This window comes from Protomyctophum parallelum (genome assembly GCF_964188405.1).
Source record: "Protomyctophum parallelum genome assembly, chromosome: 6".
NCBI classification, from domain to species: Eukaryota; Metazoa; Chordata; class Actinopteri; order Myctophiformes; family Myctophidae; genus Protomyctophum; species Protomyctophum parallelum.
The window spans coordinates 17,443,835-17,465,595 of NC_139701.1; the positions used below are offsets into that span (position 1 = coordinate 17,443,835).

General features: G+C 43.1%; 1 protein-coding gene across 1 annotated transcript in view; it reads right to left on the reverse strand.

Annotated features, from left to right (window-relative positions):
- Positions 1-13,307, reverse strand: part of slc44a5b (solute carrier family 44 member 5b) — a 52,320-nt gene extending 39,013 nt beyond the window's left edge. The window contains 1 exon segment of the mRNA XM_083766938.1: positions 13,159-13,307. Within this exon segment, the coding sequence (XP_083623064.1) occupies positions 13,159-13,192 (34 nt within the window). The 5' untranslated portion in view covers positions 13,193-13,307.
- Positions 13,308-21,761: the final 8,454 nt, after the last annotated feature.

Consider the following 21,761-nt stretch of genomic DNA (forward strand, 5'->3'; position numbering starts at 1 on the left):
AACTCCAACATCAAATGATTTTTCCTCACTTGTAAGTTGTAACCTCTCCTCTGCTCATGCTGACTATAGGTTTGGAGACTTTGGCCAGGATCTTGTGCACTGAGATGCAGCAGCAGCAGGAGTTATGGGGGCCCGGTGGTGGAGTGCGCTAAGCAGCATCCACACCGGCCATGCTCGAACTCCTCCTCGCCTCAATACAAATGCTCAAATTAATTCAAAGCAATGCTCAAAAACTTCAAAGCCCCCCAGAAAGGAGTTTGGGACAGCCCTATGGATCAGAATATAATGTTCAGTATACCTGTACATTCTATGAAAACGACAGCACAAGTAGGTGAGGTTTTGCCTGCCTCACAGTAACTCTCATAAGAGCTAATTAAAGCTATCATGGCCACGGGTGAGCTCAAAATACTTTCATTGATCGTCATGGGGTCTGTGTATTAGGTAGTGTGTAACAAGAGCCCACCTGTCATGAATTATTCCACGCCAATCTAAGGACGGGATTCTAAGGACGGCTATACTCGTCCTATGAATTAAATTCCCTTGTATTAGCCACGGGCCTTTGCATGCTATTTTCTCGGAAACTACGGCGCTGTCCGTGGTTTTGAACAATTTAGCATCCAAAGTGGAAGCCAAAACCGGACGTGCGTCATACTAAAACAGATTCTGATCCGGTGGCACCCAAGCACCACCACTTTCGGCCACCAGGTGGAACTCAGTGTTAATGGAGAACCCCTTTGGAATTCTGAACCGTGCTTTAAACACACACACACACACACACACACACACACACACACACACACACAGTATGGGACCAGATTATAATAAAAAATAGGATGGTCCATATGGTGGATCACACTGAGATCAAAGGAAAGCAAGTGGTGAGATGACGGATTGTATTGCAGTGAGGTGGAGGTTGCTTCAGTGGTCCCGCCACTGGGCCATTACACTGAGATAAGGGACCAGCCTAGGCTGTACAATTACTCGAAAATCAGGATTTTATGGCAATTAATAATTCAAACTAAACAAATGTAGTCAGCTGTTGCTCACCTTGCCCTCGTCTCTTCCCCATTACACACAAGGGTTGATAACCAAATGTTATGATATCAACCAATCTTCATCTCCCCGTCTAGTCTTTCAGGCTCAAGTAAAATCACACAAAACATTGCAGACCATGAGATATAGCACGGATAAACACAATAAGCAACACAGGCATTAAGTAATCATCATCAATAATCGTGAATATACCTAATATTAAGATAAAATAATCTGGATTGCCATTTCAGCCATAATCGTTCAGCCCTATAGACTAGCCAATATGTTGGACAACAGTAAACTCATTCCCTCTGCTGCCATTATATAAACCAGGGCAGTCATTATACTGGACAAAGCCCCATTGAAGCTGTCAATACAAAATTACAGAGGAGAGTCATGAAAAACAATATAGGATTGTGGGGACTCTCTGTGCACCAAGAGAAAAAAGAAGCAAAACAATTATAGACACCAACTGAGAGAGTAACATTTTGAATCTGAGCATCCACTGACAATCTGTGAAGACAAATATCCCCTCAGGGACAATAAAGATTAGAATTACAGTATTATTATCAGCTTATTCGACAACCGCTGTAATACAAATGACTAAATGTTGTCATTTGCTGTGATGTTTTTATTCAGTGCATCAGCCTGACTACCTCCACAAACCTTAATGTACCATATTGTGAAATTGGGTAAAAAGAAAAAAGGAAAACACATTTGATTCCGGGGCACGGGAGGTACTACATTCATCAGCATTGCTGGGCCACCACCAGGCTCCGCATGACTCCACTGTTTAGACTGCACTGCAGTCCACCAGCACATGGAGAGAGGGGGAAAGAGAGGGAGGGAGGAAGAGTTAGAGACAGAGACGGAGAGGATGGAGAGAGGCAGAGAGGAAGAGTTAGAGACAGAGACTGAGAGAGGTTGGGGAGAGGTGTAGAAAGATGGGGAGAGAGATATAATACTGTAATAGAGGTGAATTGGATGTGCGTTGCTGGCGGTGGTGAGGCTGAATGAGTGTCTGTACTAGTCAACAACATTTGGGAAAAGCCTGGTGGGCATTGGAACACGGAGACAGATAACTCTTAGTGACTGTCAGTCCCACACTAACTGACAAGACAAGAGCATCATGTTTAATAACCAATGAACAGGATATGATGTAATCGTATGACCTTAGCCCCGATACTGGACTTGTGGTGAGCTATAATGTTGCCTTTCAACACATACAGTACCCAGTCCTATAATATGATAAAGGGCCCAAGTGGGAGATAAGATAACTTAGAACACCTCAGGGGTTGGTAAGTATAAGCTTGGCCTCGGGCCACTTTATTTTCACACATTAGATGGCACGGCAGGCCAGAACACCAGAGTGACAGGCTGTATGGATGCAATTATTTGGACACTGCACACATGAAAAAGTAGTGTGACAGCACAGGTGGCCTGTCACATTAATTACATAATCTCCTGATCGCGACTATTTGAGATAATCACAATTAGTTTTTGCATAATTGTCAGAATAATTTCCATTCATCTGCATGAATGAATATGCTGAAAGATCTTCATACAATTTCAGAAACAGCTGAAATAGCAGATGTACAAGGCAAGCTCGGTTCTTGTAGATCTGCATATCTGGCCAACTTGTTACATCATCCTCGCAGTGGAACGCGTCAAGCATGGATGAAAATCGTCCCCGCCAAACACGGTCAACAAACGTCACCTGGGCAGCAATCAACCTCAGGAATATCATGAAAGCCCAGGCGATAATCTATGCTGCGGTCATGTCCTCCCATGACAGATTTACATAAAACAGGACAATCATGTTGGCCTCTGAAGTCTGAAGGCACAGATATTGGACTGGGAAGGGAATTATACATCAGTCTCAGACAAAGCCTTTGCCAGTAATCCGTACTAGCCAGTCTCATTGTCTCCACCAGGCCGAAGGCATGTGGGGAGAGTATGTTTTGCACTCCGTCCGTCCGTGTGTCCGTCCGTCCGTCCGTCCGTCCGTCCGTGTGTCCGTGAGCAGCTAATCTCGGCCACCGTTAACCCGGTCGATGCCAAATTTTGCACACACACTCCCTGGATGCCAACGATGAACCTCTGCCCCAAACCTTCCAGAACGGCCTGTTATAGCGCCACCAGGAGGCCGCTTTGTGCAAAACAAGTTTTTGCACAGTACACCTACAGATTTTGTCCAAACATCACGCAAATTGGTACACAGTCTCTCTAGAGCCATTCAACGAAACCGGTCTTTCAGATTTCTCACACTCCATCCTGATTGGTTAAGATTGGCTTCCAAAGTTCACAGGAGTGCTCAGTTTCAAACAAAATGCTGCAAATCATGAACACATCGCGTTATTTCCGTGAAATTGTGCACCCACATTCCCACTAGGCCGAGGACGAAATGCCACATGAACAATTTCAACTCAGACTCAAGGTGGCGCTATAACTGGCCGAAAAGTGTTTTTACCTCTAACTGCACGGATCTGTGGATAACTTTCTATGCCAACTCCCTAGAGGCCAAGGAAAAACCTTTGCCTGGAATTTTTCACATCTGCTCTTTATAGCACCACCAGGAGGCCGACATATGTAAAACACATTTTCTATTATTACTCCTTCAGATTTTATCCAAATTTCACGCAAATCGGTATACACTATCTCCATAGTCATGTGATCAACACGGAGCGGCACCATTTCCCATCTTCCATCCTGATTGGCTAAGATTGGCTTCCAAAGCTCACACGATTCGTCCATTTCGAAAAAAGGCCACAAATCACAAACACAGTGTGCAATTTCCGTTAAATTATACACGCACATTTTCACTAGGCCGAGGACGACATGCCACAATTTTTTGTGGCATGGCGCTATAACAGGCCAATTCCTGTTTTTAGCTATAACTGCATCGATCTGTATACAACTTATGTATGCACACATGGAAAAACATTGTACCTGCATCCCTCCAACACGAACCTACGGCCCAAATCTTCCTCAACAGCCTGTTATAGCGCCACCATGAGGCCACAACCTGACCTGCCCTGGTGGAGACCTGTGCCGATTGGCACTTTGTCTAGTTTGCATCTGCAGTTAGTCTGCCACAGTAACAGACATATGGATGTACAGAGGCTGACTTTACAGCTTTGTGTATGTTTGTGACACGCTGTAGTTAATGAAGGTCAAATGAGGAAATCAAGTGCCTACATACCGATGGGTGTTGAATGAAAGTAAGGATGTGTGACTAGGTGCAATGCCAAACGTCCCTCCTTCCAGTGAGTCTAAGCGTGAGACTGAGTGGCAGAGAATGTACTTGCGCCACTGCTGGGAACGGTACCAAATGTTACAACCCGGAATGGAGTGATAAAGCTCAATGCTTCAGGGGGAAGTCATAGAAGCTGTTTTCCCATCAGTTTGTATTTCTCATTTTGGAGGAGAGAATTGCACACTTATCTCCTTTCCGTAGAACCCCCCCTGATAGCAGCATAGACTTCACACAGGAGTTATGGGTGCAGTTACAGCTGAAACTGATTCACTGCACCCGGGCAAATCTAGATCACTTGCTGCCATACATCAATTCGAGTCATAGTTATACTGGCTCAGCTCTTGTTCTGGCTCCGCAAGGCAACAACATGGAGCAACGCAGAGGCGGGACCAAAGATTATAGACAGTAAGTACAGTACCACAAAAAACACCATACTGGGTGATGATGTTTACAAGATCTCTCTATGCACAATAAAGCATGTATTGCACTTTGTTATACTGTATCACAAAGGTGTGGTATGATCATTTATACGTGACTAATTTCAAGTCTGCCTTAAGGGCCTTGCAAACGGGGAGCGATAAAACGCACCTATAGTTCATTTTCAATGAGACCTGCGTTTTTGCTCGGAGAAATCGCGGTGTGCCAACGCAAGCATCCCGGTTGTTGCGCACATGCTCGTTACGTGCACACGCCCGCGACTCACCAGACCTGGATTCTGTTTAAGCTTGCGTTGTTACGCCCCTCTTCAACAGACCTGGAGGAGACCTGTGTTGATCCAGGCAACAAATGCCTGTGTTCCTCGCTTCACGTTTGCAAGGCCCTTTAGGGTGATTTTAATTATTTATTTCATTTCGATTGGTGGACGTTGGTGTTTGCTTGCTTGATTCTTTATTACTAGTATAGTATATTACTAGTGAAATCCATAAATAGCCTACATCTGAACATTTGCACTACTTTCCCCCACATATACGCACTATATTGTCATCAGTTGCTACAGTATCAGAACTGCTCTCCTCTGCAACGCTGTCTCCCCCTTTCTTTCCATGCTCAACTGGTCTCCGTAAACACATCCAGTATACAGACACAGGCACCAGTGTACCCTGGCTCCACTGTCAAACACAGGCCTCTTTCATGCCATGGTCAGGCAAACAGCTCGAACACTGCAGGTGCTCTACATGGGCTGGGCCAGAGAGGCCATTTGAAAGGTTTTCCTTTTTTACTCCCTCTGCTGATTCATAAATACTTAGACCTGAGTGAAGGGCTTTTTGGGTGCACTCGCACCTCCACAGCAAAAAACAACTTTTTCTTTAACCCATTCTGAACGGGCACCCATTTTGGTGTCGGCATCATGTTATGCTTTAGCTATTGAAAAATAGCAGATCTACAAGCTCATATCGCGCCACCGAGTGGCGCGATACGAGCTTGTAGGTCTGCTATTTTTGAAAAAATCGAAGAGCGACTGACATTTTTAGAATCTGATCTCAGGTCAGAATGGGTTAATCAGACCAGTGTGTGTCCGGCGGAAACCTCGTATGAATCTGATCTCAGGTCAGAATGGGTTAAACTGAAAGTTTAAAGAAAAACTAAAGAAACTGTCGATTATGGTATTACCGGTTAATAACATAACTTTTTTGTTCCAAATATAATATTTAACAATCATTTTTCATCTGCGGAGATGCCTCTGGGAAAAGAAAGAGAACTAGAAAAAGTGCCCTTCCGGGCACAGGTCTCCACCAGGTTATCCACAGATCCGTGCAGTTAGAGGTAAAAACACTTTTCGGCCAGTTATAGCGCCACCTTGAGGCTGAGTTGAAATTGTTCATGTGGCATTTCGTCCTCGGCCTAGTGGGAATGTGGGTGCACAATTTCACGGAAATCACGCGATGTGTTCATGATTTGCAGCATTTTGTTTGAAACTGAGCACTCCTGTGAACTTTGGAAGCCAATCTTAACCAATCAGGATGGAGTCTGATAAATCTGAAAGACCCGTTTCGTTGAATGGCTCTAGAGAGACTGTGTACCAATTTGCGTGATGTTTGGACAAAATCTGTAGGTGTACTGTGCAAAAACGTGTTTTGCACAAAGCGGCCTCCTGGTGGCGCTATAACAGGCCGTTCTGGAAAGTTTGGGGCAGAGGTTCATGGTTGGCATCCAGGGAGTGTGTGTGCAAAATATGGCATTGAAAACTTGTTTTGCACAAAGCGGCCTCCTGGTGGCGCTATAACAGGCCGTTCTGGAAAGTTTGGGGCAGAGGTTCATGGTTGGCATCCAGGGAGTGTGTGTGCAAAATATGGCATCGACCGGGTTAACGGTGGCCGAGATTAGCTGTTCACGGACACACACACACACGGACACACGGACACACACGCGGACGGACGGAGTGCAAAACATACTCTCCCCACATGCCTTCGGCCTGGTGGAGACAATGACCACCACCTGTCCTCACTCCTCACGTCTCCATTGCATCTCTCTTGGGTGCATACTCAAGAAAAGCCTGTCTAAAGAGAAGCAATAGCATTTTTTTTATATATGCATGGCTAGTGTATGGAACTCCAACCTCCCCTGACAAATCAAACTCAGCTTCTTCTTCTATGCAACGGTATTGTCCGTTCTCCAATTATATGGCAGCGAATCCTGGACCCTGAAACCAACCCTGCAAGTCTCTAGACTGGTGCTACACCAGAATTTTGTGTGCAGGAAATAATTTGTGCCGGAGCTGGACAGATCCAAGCTTTCGTACCTGCCTGCTGTGCTCCGGCAAATGTAAAAGGTTCTCTGTCACGTCAAACGCACATGCAATACAATACGTTCTTATTTTAGGCTATTCATTAATTACATTTTCACAATTTCCCCTCAATGTCCCTTCCTGCAATGGAAAAGTACCGTGGATTAACTAAAACCGAGTTACATTCGGAAATAAATCACCACAATTTAAACACTATATTATTAGCCGGGTGGTCCGACTCCTACGTTGCTCACTACGATGCTCCGCAAATAACGCCCCGCCCCGGTGTGGCCCCGACCTCCCCCTCATGTCAAAGTAGTATGACATGTGGAAATATCCTTATAGACCCCAAACCCGAGAGAGAGAGAGAGAGAGAGAGAGAGAGAGAGAGAGAGAGAGAGAGAGAGAGAGGAAAGAAACACCATGAGTGTGAATTGACGGGTGATCAGGTAAACAATTTACTTTATTTTATGACAAATATAGACTAGCAGGACACTGCCAAAGACATCAAGAACTGCCAGCCAGCACATTGGTGCTGTGGGACCCAACGCAAAAGTACTGGTCTCGAGGACATGATCCTACATTAACATATGTAGTGTGGAGGTATAGACGAGCTGGCCAGATGTATGGCGAAACGGGCTGGACTGCAGGCGACGATGGAGGGCTAGCCTGATGACGACCTCCTAGAGACTCTGAGAGATTAACCCTTTTATTTTGAGGTCCCCATGCAAGAACAGAGCTCAGAACAAAGGATTGGACAAAAGGCGTTTCAGGCTGCTTACTGCCTAGAGAGGTCATTTACATGGAGGAACAGAGGACAGCAAGGCTCTGACAGACTGAGAGGGTCATGAGCGTGGGTCTAGGGCAGAGATATACTGGCAAGTCTTCACTGCTCAATCAGATGAGCCACCCACACACAGACAGTCACACTAACGTGCGCGCACACAGAGAGTTCCCCTTATGTGCACTGGGTGCAGTGCACTTCTGTGTCTACACACACTCCTGGCCGCCGCTCCAGATGGCTTACTTTCTTTTCTCCATACTATACAAGTCATCATGGATAGATAACCACAAGCACTCCCTCTTTACATGTTGCTTTCAGCCAATCTTTTTCCCTGCCCTTCCTTTCCTCCACAGCTTTTCCATATCCAACCCCCTCCAGCTTTTCTTTCAATATTCTCTTTTTGAGCAGTGCAAGTACTCCAATGACTGACTTTGTGTGTCTGTTTGCATGAGCACTAAGCCTATGTACAGTACAGTTACAGTATGTATGAGTACGAGACCTCAACAGATGCAATACCGCTGGGCGTATAATATATGTTGAGCTTCACACTGAGCACTGTAACTATTTACAATAAATGTATAGACAGTACAGTAAGCGTGTGCATGGACCATGCACGCAAGCACGCACATATGCACACACACAGTCTCTCTCTCTCAAACACACACACACACACACACACACACACACACACACACACACACACACACACACACACACACACACACACACACACACACACACACACACTCTCTCTCTCTCTCTCTCTGACACACCCACACACATAGTCTCACACACACACACTTTGACTCCCCTCAGTAAAACTTGAGCGCTGTATTCACAGCCCAGGTTTTTATATACAACGGGTGGGCAGGGTGGGCTTGCCCCCCCAGGGCGTTCTCCTTACTGACTGACGAGTGTTAGTATTTTCTGAGTGTCAGGCAATGACAGCCAGTGTGCTGCTGCTGCTGCTGCTGCAAGCTGACATGTGGAAGCAATGACGTCTGGGTGCTTTGTGACCTTGTCCAACTCTGCGGGGGCCTCTGGTCATGTCACTGTATTTCAGTGAAACAAGACCAGTGGCTGAATCTGGATCAGTGATGGGCTCAACTTGGCTTTGGTGTGGATTTAAATAGCTTTGTACAAAGAGTGGGGTGGATATGACCCGACCTTAATGCCAACAACAACACAGGCCGATATGTCTATTAAGAAAGGTAACAACAACATAATCAAAGAAAAATAAATGTGAATAAAAACACAATATGCTATGTATAACCAATGTAGCCTGTAATTTATATTCTAAAAGAAGCACAGTATCAGCATTAAGGACAGATAAAGGTGAACATGATGTCCCGCACAAATTATTATGGAGAGTAGACAGTCTTCTTTGAGTCTCCGCCTCTGCACAGCCGGTTATCAAATTATTTGCTTAGGAATGCAACAAAAATAAAACAATCTCCATGGCGTGTGTAAATGTCATTGATAGAAAACAAGTCATTTTTTTGGGTGAACTACTCATTTAAACCCTCTATACTTGAATTCGCTCCCGTTTCCTTCTCCACCAAACCTCTTTGCCAGAGATAGGAGATCTACAAGCTCACCACGCTATGTCTTCGTAAAACGGCTAATTCTGGTTCCCCCAGAATAAAGGCCGTTGAGGAGAGAGAGAGGTGAGTCTAAAGGCTCATTTATAGTCTGGATTTTCGATGATGAGGTGACCACCAGAGCTGAAATAACGTTGAGCAGTGGTGAGTAAAAACCGAGAGAAGGGCTTGGGCGGTGGCGGTGGTTTGCTCTTCACCGTGGCTCGTGACGTCATGTTGTAGTTCGGTGGTCACCTCACCACCGAAAATCCAGGCTATGAATAACGCTTTAACCGGCGACGTAGCCAGACTAATGTGCAGTCCCCCTGTGTATACAATAGGGACTTTAAGCAACTATGACTCAATCTGTATAAATCGCTAAGCAAACAGCCGTCGGCGACGGTGACATTGGTTCCCATGGTGACGTGTTTATGCAGCATGTGTCAAACATAAACACTTTTTTTAAACACCCCGTCGCACGTCAGATAACTTGCAGATATTGCTTAATTCTTACATGCACTGGACATGATCAGCAGTGGAAAGAGGAAGGTGCTGGAGCAATCTGTTATTCTTAATAAACATGGTTAATATGACATATGGTATTAGTGTTATTTCTTCATTCAGAGCATGTCAACACATTACACAGGATAAGAGAGGTGATGGAGCAATCGGTGTAAATGTATGACAGCTAATTTCAATAAACATGGTTATGATATGGCGTTGTAGAGTGTAGGTCCTGCCATAGTAGAATGGGCTGCGACGGCAAGCAGGTTTATGTATCGAGCACTGATCAATTTCCGGTTGCCGGAGTGGACTGCCGTAGTTGCTTAAAGTCCCTAATAAATCACTGTCAATGTCAGCCAGTCCTCAAGTCACACACAAATATCAACTAGTCATGCTGCACATTGGAAATGTAACGTGTCCTCGTTGTCGCCTCTGGCGCCCTGGCAGCTAACGGCCAAATTTCCAAAGGCAAAGACAATCCAATGACATCCTTGGTGCAAACATAAATAGTGTATTTTTACTACCTCAAGCCATTGAATACAGTTAATATTCATTCAATCTACTAAGCAGGCACTGGCATATACTTCACAGTTCACAAACATGTTACTCATGTCACCAAGACACTTGAAAGGCCTGTATGGTACTGTACGGTTGTACCTGTTCCTGAGCAAAGTGAGCCATTTGAACCACCACATCCTCTGACTGCAATTTCACAGAGAGAGGCCAAAAGGATTCTTTGGTTCAAAACCAAAGCTCTCCTCTTTCTGTGAAGCTGCTGCAGTGGAAAAATGCTACGTTTAGGGAAGCCACCCATGCGATACATTTGTTAATTAATAGTGTGCCCGACTCACCATTTTGTGTTGAATGGAACTCATATCTAAATTGTTACTCACAAACCTGTCCAAAAAAGATTATGAAGTATTTTCAGTTTTTCTGACTGACTGAACAGGTTAAGTCTACCATACACTTTCTGCAACTTTTGGTTAGTTCTATAAATATCTAGTTATACATGCGTCTTGGTTACCAAGCCAGTAGAAAACATTTGAATGTGCAATGAAAAGCATAGGCACAACAGTTGTCTTCTCGTCCTGGTTTTAAAGGCTGCATCAAAGTAAAGTAATATCTCTTTACTGGCCTACCGGCATGTGCACTTAAGCCTCTCCAATTGATCCAAAATGCTATTTTTATGTATTTGATGCATTACTGCGTTACTGAATCTGAGGATTTAATCAAAATCCGCTATGTGTAAATATTTTGTAAAAGCAGCCATCCCCACAATATCAGTATTGAGCTATTTGGTCTAAAATGTTGTGATATTTAATTTTGTCCACATCGCCCAGCCCTACAAGAAGGTATAGGCATAGGCAGGACATTCATTCTTTGCCTGCATGACAGCACAAGAAATTCTGAGAATGTCCAAAGCGAGCTGACTGAACTAAAGCTCTTGAAAGCCAATTGAATCGAGCAGCTAACCTGAACACAGGCAGTCAACGCGAAAACTCCATCTCATGCTCCAGTGGCTAGATATTCCTTTAGCCTTGTTGTTAAAGTCGTATAAAGAGACTATAATTATGTTCCTTGATGAAAAATCCTTGCTATGTTCTATGTAATCCTCTAGAGCATCACTTGACACCACACTTTGAGTAAAACAGCAATGAATATACACAGATCTGCTCTGCTGTTTTTGACATAAAACATAAAATCTGTACTATATATAAAAGCACAACATTTATGGGGCAGGCTATGAAACATTAACAGTACCTTCTCTGGTCCCTTGTGGAAAGGGAATGAGGAATTTGGTGCCTGGTGTTGATGGTGTAGTTGCCTCTGGATCTCACATGTACCACTACTGGCTAAGATGAATTCCTGCACGCCAGGGCATCTCTCCTGTGTCTCTACTATGCTTTCTTGCCCTCAGACTTAATACATCCGTCTTGTGTCTTTTTTTTTCTTCCTAAAGAAGAAGTGTTGGGGTTTGACAAAAAAATCCTGCAGTGAGGGGATGTGGGGCTGAGTGCCTCAGGAGAGCAATGAGCATCTCCTCCTTTGCAGTTGATTTTAGGACGGGCACTGACAGGATTACAAGCATGACTGGCATAGAGCCGGAGTCATGGGGGAAGTAAGTGACATGCCGGGTCAGTGTGTGGAAATGATAGGCATGATACTATAAGGCCCACCCCCGACAATCATAAAGCACAGACTAGGTAATGTAGGTATTGAACATGTCAAAATATGAGCGAATGTGAGAAGAACACAGCTTAATAGTGTCAACTGTCAAGCTTCCTGCATGCCCGTGTTGTTGTCATATTATAGACCTAATAATCAGCGCCATACAATTTGGATAAAAGCTCAGGCTGGTGACATTTACGACTGTCAACACCTTTGGCACTGTTGGCAGTTGAGACAATTATATGATATAGCAATTTGACAACCATTAATAGCAGTAAAAATGCAATAATGATGAGTATTATATGTTCATGTAGCCTACAGTAGGCTAAATACCTCATTCAGCATCCAATGTTTGTGTCATAGCATAGCCTTGTGGGACCATTCTGTGGTACACACACTGTTTGCCTGCATGGCTTCTGACTGTCAGTAATAAAGGATTGTACCCCTTTGATAAACAAGTAAACAACATGATCAAAAGACTAATTGACACAAAGAAGTTGACCACAGATTGAATGTCCATTATGCCCAAAGCAGCCAAATGCCACTTGCTGACAAGAATCCCTTTGTCTCCGACTGAACTGGGGGCTTTGTTTTTCTGTCCTTATTGTCAGGCTGTATTATTGGAGTTGTAGTTTGCTGTGTTTTACCCCCCTACAGTATGGAACGTGACAAAAGCGTCATTGTTGTTGTGGCTTATTGTTGTGTCCACTTTTAAAGCACTGATTTTCTCCTTCAACTATGCACAGACAGCCACATTAAGACGTCAACAATGAATCGAATTTATTTTTGCGGGAGGAATTACGATCTTAATGATGATATAATGACTTGATGTTTTGTCGCGAAAAGCGCAACAAACTGTTTAAAAACACTACACAGCCGACGACACAGTAATAGATCAATTGTTACTGTATAGCCCTTTTTGGGGGGGTTTAATAGCGAGCGTAAAACGCGAGTTGGCAACAACGAGAAATCAAAACCACTGGAGTGTGTGTGGGGGGGGGGGCGCATAATAATAACATCAACAATAAGGCACAACATAATATCCTTTGTCACACACACTGAGTAGAATGCAGACAGAGCATGATTTAACAAAGACGCCTCGACTCACCATAGTAAGAAGGAATGTCCGTCTTTCTAGCCATTGCACTTCGTACGGGAGACGCGGCACCGTGTTTGTTTTATTGGTTGCATATGAGACTCGAAGTGAATCGCGTTTTAAATGCTGCTGCTGTCCTAATATTGAATGTACAGTAGCAGCTTTTTTGATGGGTTTCCCCCCCCCCCCACGCAGCTCAGTGTTTACAGCACGAGACAGCGTCATACATTATGCGAGAGGGAGGGGGCGGGGCGGAGTGTGATCCCATATCCTGGAGGGATCCTCGCGCCGCGATTGGCTAGAAATGGTTGTCAGGCAAGCTGGCTGACCACAATATAATTAGTCGTACGACGGTGTCGCGCGCCATAGAATATAACCAATCTACAAGCTCACAACAAGTCACCGAGTGATTGGTTGTGAGCTTGTAGGTCGGCTATTTTGGGGGGGGCGACACCGTTGTACGGATTTATACTTAAGTTATACAATAGCTCTGGTTCAGGCAGCCCTCCTTTTATTATTAGTATGGGCTGATTTATTTGATTTATTGATTGATTGATTGATTGATTGATTGATTGATATATTTATTAACAGTTTGCAGAATTACAGTACATTTCAAGCACAACTCAATACAAAGACTGTTAACTGTGAGTGGACGACCCAATAAAGCATTCCACTTGTTTATAACAGGGTCCAACATGTTCAATTCAACAAAACATTTAGAGACTGTATACAACTAGAAAGGTGCAATTCTGGGGAATTGCAAGTGTGGTTGCACTGACGTGAGTCACAAAGAATATAGAGTCCTCGGAACTGAATTCCGTCTTACCGTTTGTATTCTATATTGTGATGTCATGTGAAGCATGACAAAACCGACAACAGTGTGTGACACATATGACAAAAAGCTTCACTTCTCCGATGGTGAGGTGACCACCGCTCCGGTGGTGAGGTGACCACCGGAGCTGAAATAACGTTGAGCGGTGGTGAGTAAAAACAGAGAGAAGGCTGGGACAGTGGCGGTGGTTTGCTCTTCACCCCAGCTCAGTGATGTCATGTTGTAGTTCGGTGGTCACCTCACCACCGAAAATCCAGACTATGAATAACGCTTTACTGTTTATAAAGCCTTAGCATCGCTATTCTGGGCATGTCATGACAAATAGCAGGGAGCTGACCCTATCTGGAATCATATGTGGTTTAAGAAAACAAAAAAATAATGTGTGGGTGAACGTAATGCACAATCTAATGTAAAGCATAACCCATGACAACTTCCTGTTCTACACACGACACATGTAGGAGGACTCAGACAACACTTTGTTTTACTCAAGGATCTTATTTATTTTTAACAAGATAACAAACATTGTAAGTGTTGAACTCAGAAGACAACCTTACTTTACATCATCAGCAGCATTCAGGTCCATTCAGGTCCATTTAGAAAACAATGTTCTTTAAACGGTTGGATGGTTCTTACTGGCCCACCCATAATGGTTTGAATGGTTGGATGGATGCTATTGGCTCATCCATTATAGAGCGTCGCAGTCCCGCCCCCTGCCAGGGCCCAAGAAATGATTCTCCGTTCATTTTCCTCATAGACATTTCAAAAGATTTTAGAAACAAACAGGTAGATTCATTCTGGGACCTTTAATACCATTAGCAAACAGGTAGATTCATTCTGGGACCTTTAATACCATTAGCTTTAGAAACAGGTAGATTCATTCTGGGACCTTTAATACCATTAGCTTTAGAAACAGGTAGATTCATTCTGGGACCTTTAATACCATTAGCAAACAGGTAGATTCATTCTGGGACCTTTAATACCATTAGCTTTAGAAACAGGTAGATTCATTCTGGGACCTTTAATACCATTAGCTTTAGAAACAGGTAGATTAATTCTGGGACCTTTAATACAATTAGCTTTAGAAACAGGTAGATTCATTCTGGGACCTTTAATACCATTAGCTTTAGAAACAGGTAGATTATTTAATACCATTAGCTTTAGAAACAGGTAGATTCATTCTGGGACCTTTAATACCATTAGCTTTAGAAACAGGTAGATTCATTCTGGGACCTTTAATACCATTAGCTTTAGAAACAGGTAGATTCATTCTGGGACCTTTAATACCATTAGCTATAGAAACAGGTAGATTCATTCTGGGACCTTTAATACCATTAGCTTTAGAAACAGGTTGATTCATTCTGGGACCTTTTAATACCATTAGCTTTAGAAACAGGTAGATTCATTCTGGGACCTTTAAAAGGCTACGTGACATACGGACAATCGTTGCCCCCTGCGGGTAGTACCGTGGTGGTGCAAATAAAAGGAACTATCCACCATTTAGGTTCTAAACACTTTTTTGTAACACTTTTTAAACGTGTCACATTGTTTAGATTATAAACAGAAGAGCATGTTTAAATGCCATGATTGCAGGCTAGTCCTGTCCGCCTCGGACGGCGGAAGGTTTCAACGGCTGGCATCGCTGTTGCCAGCCAGGGTGTTCTTGCTGGTGGTGGTTTCATAATTGTGAACAAGTAGCCTAATATATATGAATATAGCCATGAATATATATATATATATATATATATATATATTCTGGTCCAATTTCTCATGGGGGCCAGGGCCCCCCGCCCCCGGCCCCCACAGACTCTACGTCACTGCACCAGATAACTGGTGCAAATGTATATATTTGTATTCCTACATGTCTCTAGTTTATATTTTGGTATGATAACTCTTCCAAATCAGTAGCTTAATACCAGTTATCGCCAGTTATGTGACTACACCATAGACAAACTATAGGCCTATAAGGCAAAATTATCCAAATTTCATTATGCTTTAATTAAGCATAATTTTCACAGTCAAGCTAGGGGGCTTTCGTGATTCTGAATCCATTCCAAACAAAAAACACTCCTTGGGCTAAAAACGGCCGTTATCACTATGATGAGGTGGATGGTGGACATTAGGCACATTTGGGCAAGTGCACTATGGCCGAATTTACTAATGCTTGGAATGGATTCAGAATCATGAAAGTCACAGGCTACTTAAAGCATAATGAAATTTGGGAATCTTTGCCTTACCTAGGCTATAGGTTGTCTATATAGTGTCACATATTACTGGCGATAACTGGCATTAAGCTACTGAATTGGAAGAGTTATCATACCAAAATATAAACTAGAGAGATGTAGGAATACAAAATTAAATTAAATTAAAATACGGTCACATAGGTGGTACCAAAATCTGCCTCGGACTAATAGTGCTCAGTAGAAGAAGCAGTCCCCCCTAATACTATAATACTGTGGCGAATCAGGCTCACTGTCCAATTAATTAAGTCTCCAGTCTCCACCAATTGTGTTGCAGTCAATATAAGATTTCAATTTAATGGTCTGTCACTAACCAATATGAAATTTGATAAACCAAAATGATATTCCCTTGCAATATAAACGTCCTGGAAATATGTAGGCCTACAACTGAGTGCGTGGAGATTGAGTATTTCTTAAAAACAGAAAAACAAAAGCTATTATAAGTGTAATCATTTTATGTGTCTGTCTGTCTGTCTGTCTGTCTGTCTGTCTGTCTGTCCAACGTTTTGATCCTAAACAACCTATCGCCAAACTACAGACAGACTGGATTGCCATGGTCGGCCCCCATGAGGAATTAGACCTTAATATGCCTTTGGAAATGTTGACATACCTGCTGTTTGTCATTTTTCATGATTTTCATATTTTTTTATTGTAGAACCACTGTGTACAATGTAATGACTGCTCAGATTGCCAAATACAGGTCATTAATTAAAAGGGAATATTATAATTAAGGCAATGTTGCAGTGAAAAGTAGCAAGTTCACTGCCAACAGAGCATGATGGAAGAGAACTGTATACACAACATTTGCTAATGGCAATAAATGTGATTTACAGTATGTGCATGGTGAATTATTTTGAGTACACAGTAGGCCTAAGACTTGATGTGCAAGACTATGTAAATGCTCATCACATCATAAAGTGAACAGATATACAGTTATAAACTTATCAAATACTAAAGAATCACACTGTGTACAAAAACATGAGCATTGTATTGGTGCTAGAGCTATATAGGCCTACTGTTAGTGTGCAGAAATCTCTAAAGACGGATGCAGAATGTATATTTCTTAAACATTTCAAAGTATGCTACAAGGCATGAACATCCAGCTACTCCCCTCTGGGAGGCGCTATAGATCAATTATGATACACCTGACACTTGAACAGACTCATTCCCAAAGCTGTTTGCCTGATATATATACCGTGTACTGTGTGTGTGTGTGTGTGTGTGTGTGTGTGTGTGTGTGTGTGTGTGTGTGTGTGTGTGTGTGTGTGTGTGTGTGTGTGTGTGTGTGTGTGTGTGTGTGTGTGTGTGTGTGTGTGTGTGTGTGTGTATATATAATTAATTGTTATTATTTTTAATAATTGGCTTTTCTGCGTTTATTGACAGTATCAAGTGAAGATGGACATGCAGGAAAGAGGGAGAGAGAGAAGGGGAGAGACATGCAGCAAAGCCTGCAAAGGTCATCATGAACAGGACTCGAACACACGACACGCTGTCAGGCCAAAGTCTATATGTGGCATGCGCCTGGACGGTCTGGACTACTTGGCACCCCGATGCTCATACACCCTCCACCTCGTGCAGAAAATAATTCCTCAATGATCAATCAATTAAGGAATGTAAAAGTTGGTAGAAGGAAATGCTTCCTGCAGTGGCAGCAAACCATTCCCTGATGAGCTCACATGCTCACCATTGTTTTGAGTTTGACATTCTTTTTTACAGTTGAATGGACTGTTCTGCATGTGATGTCTAAATAACATGTTTTGGAGAGCACAACTATGAGTGAGAAGTTTTTATCGATATTATGGTCAATTGATAATTAATTGTGCAAACTTTAACAATGCATATAGGCGCCAGCATTGCATATCAGTCAAATCTTCACATTACCACTTGAGGCTGAGCTCTCAATCTCTTCAACACTACCTTCTTTCTTCTTTCGTGTATCGTCGTCATATGTCCAGCTCAGTGTCACAAAGCCACGCTCTTGTCTCTGGTCCCACGTGGAAGAGGCCAGCCTCTAACGGAGGTCTGTACAGAGGCAGGAGGTGATTATGTGGTCAGCAGTCTGCCAGGCCCCACACTACCGGCAGGAATACAACACGACCAATTGCGCCAGAAGAGCTGTGTTGAGGGGTGGTTTGAAAATGAATGGGTAAAAGTAGGCAAAGAGAAAATAAAGAAATTTTATTTGATGAGGCCAGCCAAGGACACAAAAATCACACCCGTGTGAAGTGAGTGCGCTAATATATTAAAGTCTTGATTAGGTGATGTAAAACAAAGGGTGCGAACACAAACATTAAACGCCATTATCAATAAAGAGACAATATGAGTAATGAGGCACATTATGAATACATTTCCTGCATAAAAATTAGGCCAATATATGGGAATACATATGGAGATCGCCGATGTCATCAATATTGGCAACTCTACATCTGACCTCAAACCTCAAACCATATATGGACTGGAGCTGACCTGTTCTGACATTCCATTGATCTGACCTCATCAAACCCTGGACACTCAAGACATGCTCCATATATGGCCAGTACAGAATTCATTCCATATGTTGATCTGATCCCCTATGTCAAAGCGCCAGCGCTCGCCCAGCAGTCAGCTATCACCCACGTGTTTTGTTGTCCCATGGTGTCCCTAACATTTCGGGAGGACTGGAGATATAATTTAAGACTTTTGACCCATGTTCTCTTGTTTTCTGGTGTTAGGGTCTCTGAGATGTTGTTCAGTGGACCCCGCAACATTGAAGCTGACTGGACCAGTCAGTCAGTCTGTCTGTCTGTCTGTCTGTCTGTCTGTCTGTCTGTCTGTCTGTCTGTCTGTCTGTCTGTCTGTCTGTCTGTCTGTCTCTGTCTCTGTCTCTGTCTCTGTCTCTGTCTGTGTCTGTGTCTGTGTCTGTGTCTGTGTCTGTGTCTGTGTCTGTGTCTGTCTGTCTGTCTGTCTGTCTGTCTGTCTGAAACAAACAAACAAAAAAACATGTTTATATTACTCCTAAACATTGTGCCAAACATCACACACACTCCTATCCTCCTGGTGGAGACCTGTGCTCAGAAGGGCACTTTTTCTAGTTTGTAGGCCTACTGAATCTTTTATTTGCGTTTTTGTATCCATCATCAGATAAAGATAATTATGCACAAACTTACACACTGAGTCCAATGCTTAGGACGCAAAGCCCACCACCATTGGCCAAAGCACTCAATTCAAAATTAAATCTTTGAACAGGCATAGCTCATGAACTGTTTGACCGTCTGCAATAAAGCTTTGATAAACATATGCGTATCCTCATGCCGAACAACTTTCGTGGACTTTGACCTCTGACCTTTAGATCACCCACTATTTTGTCTATTCTACTACTTCTATCTACTCCCGGGATTTTTTGTTTGTTTGTTTCAAAATGATGCTTTTACAGTATGAGCCAATGAAAATTGCAGTTTCTTCTCCTGCCTTTAATACAATACATACAGAGTCACATTTTTATGAAACTTTACATTATGGTAAAGGTGCTATGAGCACCTGACGAAGCTCACTGCGAAACGCGTCATGCTAATAAATAAGTTGATGCAATAAGTTGTCCGTCTCTGTTCCCTGGAGTGTGCAGTCTTTTCCTTGGAAGGTTTTTCTCTTTTTGATATATATATATATATATATATATATATAGAGAGAGAGAGAGAGAGAGAGAGAGAGTGTGTGTGTTTTAAGCAGCGACAAGGAATGCAGCAAGGAGATTTTCACAAGGACCTGCAGTATTGTCCTGATCGTTACAATGTTTATTACATGGTGCGGTTTGACATGGATACAAACATGTCAAATTAAGTTTAGACTTTTCTGCTTAAAATGTTGCAACACCTCAACTCCCAAAGATCCCCTGCGATCTTTGGCACCCCTTAGTGGGGCACAGACCCCATGTTAAGAAATACTGACTTACTCTTACACAGCCCTGGATAGGCAACCTAGCCTGGTGGAGATAATGTGCTTCACGGAGCACTGCTTTCTGCTTTCCCCACTGGGACATTTTTTAATTCAAAGCAATAGTTTAGTATAAGTAACCAATTAAGGTAACCATGTATTAATTACTGTAAAGCCTACTTAGTTCACCATTTTGTTTGTACTTGGTGCCACCTTTTGGAGGGACAAGTCAACTTTATTGTGAGACACTAGCTTACAGACATGAAAACTCCTGTTCATTAAACATGTTTGTTTTCTCAGTGCGGCCACATATGAGTCGGACCTTCGCTGTGTCATTGTCAGTGTCTCAAATGGTGGGTGAAACTACACCTGTTTACCACCTGTTTACTACTGCACCATATTTCACATTCCATCAGTGATACAGACAAAAACAAAAACAATAAGGGACCAAGTCCCTTCAGACTGGCTTGGTCCCTTAAAAATCCAAATACAAAATACGGTAGCACTAAAAATGTAAACCTTTTGCGATCTGGAAGAAATACATCGGATAGAGAAAATATTGCAGGAAAGGCCATGTAATGTGGTTTCAGTTATTGTGTTAGTGACGGATACTGTATGCCTTAAACTAGGTAGGCCTATATAACTCTGTCTCGTGGAACTAAAGCCAATCCATTTAAGACTCTCATTGACCCCTTCCTTAAACCCGCCACCTTGTCTAATTAAAGTTAGCTGATTTTCATGCCTGTGCTTATATGGGGCCGTGAGGCATGAATAGAGTCCTTGATGATTAAGGACTCTGTGTCCACACTCCACAGTAGTCTGCTGTCTGAAGAAAAAAGGAGCAAATCACAACAAACATGCTGTAAAACTGATGCTAGATATTGTTCTCAAACAAGATTTATCAGTATTACAGAATTGATCAATTTGCATTTTCATGTCACAGAAGGCACTGAATTAATTTGTGTACTTGAGGTTATTTCCTGCACAGTCCTTCCAACTTCCTCTGGTATTAAAGACCTGTTTCTACTCATGTAATGCTGGATGAGGGGGCGGGGGGCCTGACCCACTCCCACTGCCTCAGCCTCTCCCAGAGAAGCAGAGAAAAGGAAAAGATGGAGACTGCAAGCCAGACGGAGACAACACAAAGAGATGACAGACAGACAGACAGACAGACAGACAGACAGACAGACAGACAGACAGACAGACAGACAGACAGACAGACAGACAGACGTGTGCGTGTGTGTGCGTGCGTGCGTGCGCGCGTGTGCGTGTATACATACTGCACAGTATACACCTGATCTTACTGAAAGCAGCTGAGTAGCAGAGTCCGCTGTAAACATCCATCATCATGGCAGAAACCTGGTTCTGGATCTGGAATTTCCTTTGGGATCAATACAGTTTGTTTACCCCACACAGCGATCAGATACACTTCTGAAGTGATAATGATATGAAAAGCTACTCAAGAACATGAGTGGTGCTGGGCTCTGAGGGCATCTATAAAAAGAACTTTCCCATTTCCCAGCAGCTCCCTGCTTCCAGCAAATCTGTTCTCTCGCAAGAAGCTTTTGGCTGCTCTGGTTGCTGTTATAGGCTCTTCCAAAGAATCTGTGTATGTCTGTATACAACATTATGGATTT